General features: G+C 32.7%; 1 protein-coding gene across 1 annotated transcript; it reads left to right on the forward strand.

Moving 5' to 3' along the window:
• The first annotated feature begins 5,450 nt into the window (after nt 1–5,450).
• LOC141612975 (uncharacterized) lies at nt 5,451–7,244 on the forward strand. Its single transcript, XM_074431721.1, has one exon. It carries the CDS (start codon nt 5,451–5,453, stop codon nt 7,242–7,244), a length of 1,794 nt encoding a protein of 597 aa, XP_074287822.1.
• The last annotated feature ends 376 nt before the right edge of the window (nt 7,245–7,620 follow it).

A 7,620-nucleotide genomic window follows, 5' to 3' on the forward strand; every position in this document is an offset into this window, starting at 1 on the left:
TGGCCCTGTTTAGTAATCAATAGATTGATATTAGCAGAAGCAGATTATAAATGACAGATTAGATTAACAGGTTTGACTAGTATATTTCAATTAGGGATGGCAATGGGTGGGATATGGATGGGGTGGAGCCATATCCATATCCATTTAATTTATGGTCATCCATATCTCACCCTCGTCCATTTAATATTTTTTCATCCATCCATATTCATATCCAGCGGGTGGAGCGGGTACCCGTTGGGTATTTTCACAGCTTATAAACTTTAAAGATAATATATCGTAAAAAATTGTGGCGATAAAATTAAAAGGCATACATAATTCAAGTAACAATATGTGTAAGCAAATAGCAACCAAGTATATATCCAACAACAAAGTGTCTTTACAAAGCAAGTGACCATACAAATGTCACGCCAACTAAAAAAAACCAACAACGCATTATATTCACAAATACTATCTTACAACCAGTTGTATTTTAGCATTGTACAACCGCCTCAAAGTTGTTGAGTTCTTTACACAAAGTTGTCGAGCTATTTTATAAGTTATTGAGCTAATTTAAAAAGTTATTGAGTTTAATAATTATTCCTCTTAAGCTCAATAACTTTGTATTGTAACTCGACAATTTTGTTAGTAAAGCTCGACAACTTTATAACAAAACTCGACAACATTGAAAAGGTTGTACATAAACTACATACAACCAGTTGTATAATCTACTAATTGCATTATATTATTGATTAAACTAACAAAAGTAAGTTACTTTGATTAGTGAAAATAACAATATCCACATAAACATAAGTTTTACTTTTCCTAAATAATAATCTATATATATCTATATAAAAGAGAGTTTTTTCGAGCGATCTGAGAGCGTCCACATCATCAAAAATTAATTTAGGAAAGTATAATTTTTTATGTAAAAAATAAAGTGGAAAATCTTTTAATTATTATAATATGTATATTTCCTAAATTATATTTAAGTGATATTTCCAATTTTTATATCAAACTTTTACATTTCATTTGGCAAAAAAATATCGTTAAAAAAATTATGAAAATAATATAATTAGCTTTGTGGTCAAAAATGCTATCATTAGAGTATAGATTTCATATTATTTGCACATATTAAAGATGATGTACTTCTTAATCCGTAAAATTGTGTACTTTTTAGTATGTTTTGTCCCACATTGGAAAATAAGTAGGTGCGGTGAATATACTACATATAAATAGTAGAATTGTCCCACATCAAAAGATTAGTATAAGGTGATATGATTCTATGATTATAAATAGGAGGCATATTTGGAACTTATGTATCCACCCAAAATTTTTTGAGTCTCATAAATATTATTTTAAAGAGCTCTTAAGATTTTCTATCATTATCTACGATATGATATAAAAAAATAAAGTGGAAATCGTTGGGAACTACCCGGGAAAGAGTTAAGAACATGAACAAGAAAATCAAAAAATACAAAACTAAAGGTTTTACTAATGGTAGTCTCCTGACAGAGAACAAAACTAAAGATTTTACTAATAGTTGTCTTCTGAATGCAGTAATAGAGCGTTAATGAGTCGGTATATGTACGATGTAGAGATCCCTATCTAATGATCGAGACTAGGTGGTTTTACCTTCAAAGAAAAATAATATGTATACAATAGTGGTTTTTTATGAAGAGACATGTATTTCTTGGTATGTTTTATCTTTCACATTGAAAAATAATGTAGGCATGATGAACATACTACGTCTAAAAAATTAAATAATGTATCTGACATTGAAATAATAGTATACGGTAGGGTGATTCTATAAATATAAATAAAAGACATCCTAGAAACTTAGGTATTAACCCATAATTTTTTGATATAAAAGATATGTACTTTTTTATTATGTTATATGTCCTACATTGAAAAATAATGTAGGTGTGGTGAATATATTATATATAAATAATTGAACTGTCTCATATATATACATTTTCTATATTATATTAAAGTGTGTTTATAATTTTGATATAAAAACTTTATATTTCATTTGACAAAACAGTATCGTATGAAAATTATATAATTAGATTGTGACAAAAAAAATGCTACCATTAGAGTGTAGATTGTATTGTATTGTATTTTCTCATTATTAAATCGGGTTGATGTCAAAGTAGGTGCAAAAAAAAAATTGGTGTACTTAGTATGCTATTTGTCCTACATTGAAAAGTAATGTAAGTGTGGTGAATATACTATGTATAAATATTAGAATTGTCCCACATCGGAAGATTACCATAAGGCAGGGTGATGTTATGATTATAAATAGAAGTCATAACCCAAAATCTTGTGATTCTCTTAAGTATTGTCAAGAGAGCTCTTAAAAGAGTTTGTATTACTGTCTCTACAATAATGATTTCTAACCTAAGTTAATCTTTGGAAAATCTTTTAGTTATTATAATATATACTCTGTATTTCTTATTTTATATTCAAGTAATGTTTCTAATTTTTATATAAAAGCTTTTACATTTCATTTGGCAAAATAATGTCGGTAAAAAAATTATGAAAATAATATTATTAGATTCATGGTAAGAAATGCTATCATTAGAGTACACATAAATTTCATATAATTTGCACATATTAAAGATGATGTATTTCATAAAAAGTTATATGTCCCACATTGAAAAATAAGATAGGTGTGATAAATATACTACATATAAAAAATAAAATTTTCCCACATCGAAATATAACATAAGGTGTGTGATTCTATGATTATAAATAGGAGGCATCCTTGGAACTTAGGCATCAACCCAAAATCTTTTGAGTCTCTTAAGTAATGTCTTGGAGAGCTCTTAAAAGTTTATATCATTATATTTTCTACCTATAGATTTTATATGTCTCATATTGAAAAATAATATAGGTGTGGTAAATATACTACGTTTAAATAATATAATTAGAATTGTGTTAAAAAATATTCTATCATTAGAGTATAGGTTCCTATCATTTGCACATATTTTAATTATGAAAAAAAAAAATAGAAAACAAACGTCCATGGTACCATGTGTAATCTATCAAAGTTCAAGGTTAACATGATAAATTTCCAATATTATAATGATATAGTTACTTAAATTTTCATTTAAAAGAGAGAGATATCCGTACAAATAAAACAATAAAGGGGGTATTATTTTTTAATTGTTATTTTATTGTCACGCCATCAAACTTAACGTCCATTTAACAGCCTTTACATTAGGGGTACCATGGGCAAAAAAATGGAACCTCATGGGTACCATAGGCATATTCTTAAATGCAGGGGTAACATGGAAAATCTGACAAAATTAAGGGGTACCACGGGAAATTTCCGTATCTCAATTATGTTAATTTTTTTTTAAAGAAAAAAAACGTACAAATATTAATGGAGAATACTTGATCATATTATTAAATTTAAATATAACTATTAGATATAATGAGTAGCAATTGTCTGTATTCGGTATTCGAGATTTCGTTGGATGTCGAACTAAGTGCAAAAAAAGATGGTGTAATTTTGAGTATGTTATTTGTCCCACATTGAAAAACAATGCAGGTTTGATGAATATATATTACGTATAAATAGTAGAATTGTCCCACATCAGAAAAAAATCCAAGTTTGGTGAGTATATTACTTATAAATAGTAGACTTGTCCCACATCGAAAGATTAGCATATGATAAATAAGAGTTAACCCACGTATATATTAATCTTTTATTTTTTTGAAAGAGATATTTTAATAATATGTAAACAAATCATTAGACATAGAATGTAAACATTAAACCCTTATAACGCGTTTTTTTTTTGCATTATAAATAAGTTAATTACCCCGTTGCAACGCACGGGCATTCCAACTAGTATGATATTAAAACTAAGTAAAATTTCTGATAAAAAAAATATACTTTTGAAAGGAAATCATTAATGACCTAAATAATTATTAACTTAATAAAAAATTAATTATAAATATTAATTTCGGATATCCACAGGGTGGTTAAGCGGGTGAGAGACGATAATCCATATCCCACCCTAAATTCACCCATATCCATATCCTACTCTAAATTTGAAAAAAAATCGTCATCCATATCCCATCCATTTAATTTCAGGTGGATGGATATCCACATGGTAAGGGTGGGACTGTCATCCCTAATTTCAATTAGCAGATTTAGTAGAAATGTTTAGTAATTAGCAGATTTTGGTTAATAAATTGTTGTATCTATGTGTAGATTGTTGACGGATTCATATTTCACAATACACTAATGTGAATATGCTGGCAGAGCAGCATATTGGAAAACAGTAGATTGAGCTTCAATCTACTCTTTCAATATGTCATTTATCAAACACTCAAAATAGTAGATTGATGAGTCAAACATGCTAAAAGCCTTGAATATGCTGAAATTTTTCCAATCCGCCGTTTACCAAACACCCCATATATGATCTCCCACATTCGTTTTGAACCAATATTTAGTAGAGTGGTAATATGTGAAGGAAAAAAAAATGAAAATAGGAGAAAGAACGTGAGGTTACATGTATATTAACCATAAATGGTAGACAAATAAGAAAAGTGGAAAATTTGTGTGAATTCGCCGTTTAAAAAAAAATGTGAAAAATGGTCTTGTTGCCGTGAACATAACATGGAGGCCACTCAAAAAAAGCGTAGACTTCGAACGTCAACTATTAAAAAAAGCCAATTTGAAAAGTTGCACACATGCACATTTTCTCATCACATCCTATATAATGGTCAAGCTTTGAGACGAACTAGAACAATTTTCTCATCACATAATCTAATCACCAATCTTTCACCTTTAATCACCATCAATCTTCATCTATACCATGGGGTTCTTACGTCATCTCGTCGAAGAAAGTAGCAAACAACTCAAGGACGTTGCGAAACAAATGAATGAAGCCATGTGATGCACCTGGTAGTACAAGGAATATTACAGCTCATACAATGAGGACAGAGGAGCACATGGGCATCCCACCTGAAGTACAACAAATTAATTAATCCGTTGGGATATTGAGATAATTAGCAATGCATTATTAGCTGTTATTTTGTCTTTTATTCCCTGATCTTATCCTAATTCAATGCTTGTCTCCCAAGGCATTGGCTTATAAATAGGGAAGAGAATTAGTAGTTTGCTTATGCTAAGTTTTATAATTAATCTCTCTGAATTATCAGCTTTTGGAACCTAGGTGATTTCCATCACAACAGTTCTACATTTTGTAGCCTATCAATATTAATTGAACAGCTGCATTTATCCCTATTTTATCAAATCTTCCTTTATTTCCGTGCAAGTCATACCATTTGGTTATCAGAGCAACGTTCCTCCCGACCTGTGGAAACTATAAACTTAAAAAATTAGAGAAAATTTAAGAAAAAATCCTAAGAAAAACACAAGAATATTTAATTCCTCTTTTCTCCTTTATACAACAAAACCAAAAATCACAAAAAATAAACCAGTAGCAAGAATCTACACCATGGGAGATGCTGAACTTAAAAGTGATGTGCAACAACTAAAGGCTCAGATGGAAACTATCACCCAAAGCTTGGCAAATCTAGCAAACCAGGGGCTCACTAATGGTAATTCTTCCAATAACCTTATTAGATCTCCTACAATCAAATTTCCTGTGTTTAATGGGGATGATATTGAGGGATGGTTATTTAAATGTGATCAGTTTTTTTCTGTTACTGATGTGGATGCAATTCAAAAGGTCACGTATGTGTCTATGCATTTAGAATCTAAAGCTCTAGCTTGGCACCAGGCTTACACAAAGAACAGAACCTCTATAGTACCATTGGGGTGGGATGAGTATAAAGTAGCCATCTTTGCTAGGTTTGGGAACACCCATGACGACCCCATGGCTGATCTACTAAACCTTAAGCAGACTGAGACAGTACATGCCTATCATGACAAATTTGATGCGCTAATCAGCAAACTTAACCTTTTACCTGCTTATGCTTTGAGTTGTTTCATAGAAGGGCTGAATGACAATATCTCTGTAATGGTTAAAATGCTCAAACCAAAAACCATCCAAGATGCTTACGGTCTGGCTAAGCTTCAGGAGACTGCCCTTAAACTCAACCCAAAAACCAACAGAAACACTTCCTATTCATCTCCCACACACAGTAAACCATTTTTTCCCTCCACTGTAAAACAGTTTCCCACAAAAAATTCCCCACCGACCAAATCAGCCCCCACCTTTACCTACCCTTCCAAACTCAAACCTGCGGATTCAGAAGTTGAGGAGAAAAGAGCAAAAGGGTTGTGTTTCTACTGTGATGAGAAGTACACACCCTTACATGTTTGTAAAAACAGGAAAAGGCAATTATTTTCTATTGAACAAGAAGAACAAGAGGAGGAGGGTGAGAGTGATAAGGAGGAGGGGGAGAAGCTTGAGCCTGAGCTAGGAGAGGTGGCTTTGATCTCTATCTATGCCTTGGCTGGACAACAACAGTGCCAAACCATGAGGATACCTGGCCAAGTTGGTAAAAAAACCCTAAGCATTCTAATAGACAGTGGGAGCTCTCACAACTTTATAGATGCTGGGGTGGCTAGCAAATTGGGGTTAAACTTGCAGACGATCACTCCATTCAATATTTCTGTGGCTAATGGGGGTAGACTAGCATGTTCCCAGATGATTAAAGGGCTTAAGTGGAGGATAAGAAACACAGATTTCTCTGCCGATTTCTTTGCACTGCCCTTAGGAAGCTGTGATGCTGTCCTAGGCATTCAATGGTTAGAAACTCTTGGGCCTATTACCTGGGACTTTAAGCTGCTCACCATGAAGTTCAATTTCGAAGGAAAGCATCATGTTCTCAAGGGGACTCAAACCCCTGTCACTAAGGTAAAAACCCTTAAGAACATGGAAAAAACTTTGGAGAACGGGGCTCAGTTGGCTATGTTACACCCTATTCCAAACTCAGGGGCAGAATTCTTTGCAATTCAGGCAACCACTGGGGAAGGATTACAGGAAGAAGTCCAACAGCTCATCAATCAGTTCCCTGATGTCTTCGAGGAGCCTAAGGGACTACCTCCATTAAGAGAGGGGCATAATCATCACATTAACTTAGCAACAGGAGCTGAACCTGTTAACATCAGGCCATATAGATACCCAATGCTGCAAAAAGATGCAATTGAGGCAATGACCCAAGAGCTGATGGAAAACGGAGTAATCAGGCATAGTACCAAATCCATCCATGCCTCCTCTCGGTTGTTCTTGTCAAGAAAAAAGATGGATCATGGAGGTTGTGTGTTGACTATAGGGAGCTGAACAAGCAAACCATAAAGGATAAATTTCCTATTCCCTTGATTGAAGAGTTATTAGATGAATTACATGGATCTCAATTTTTCACAAAAATTGATTTGAGATCAGGCTTTCACCAAATAAGAATGGAGCCAAGTGATATCTATAAAACTGGTTTTAGGACTCATAATGGTCACTATGAATACCTGGTCATGCCCTTTGGGTTGACCAACGCCCCTTCAACCTTTCAAAGTCTCATGAATCAAGTGTTCCAACCCTTTCTCAGAAAATTTGTCCTGGTTTTTTTTGATGATATTCTAATTTATAGTCCTAGTTGGGAGTTACATCTAGATCATCTACAACAGGTTTTGCAAGTCATGAGGGCAAACACTCTTTATGCCAA

This window comes from Silene latifolia, chromosome 11 (assembly GCF_048544455.1).
Source record: "Silene latifolia isolate original U9 population chromosome 11, ASM4854445v1, whole genome shotgun sequence".
Lineage (NCBI taxonomy): Eukaryota > Viridiplantae > Streptophyta > Magnoliopsida > Caryophyllales > Caryophyllaceae > Silene > Silene latifolia.

What these genes read in the sequence shown, in the direction of transcription:
- LOC141612975 (XM_074431721.1), top strand. Translation starts at nt 5,451, where the DNA reads ATGGGAGATGCTGAACTTAAAAGTGATGTGCAACAACTAAAGGCTCAG.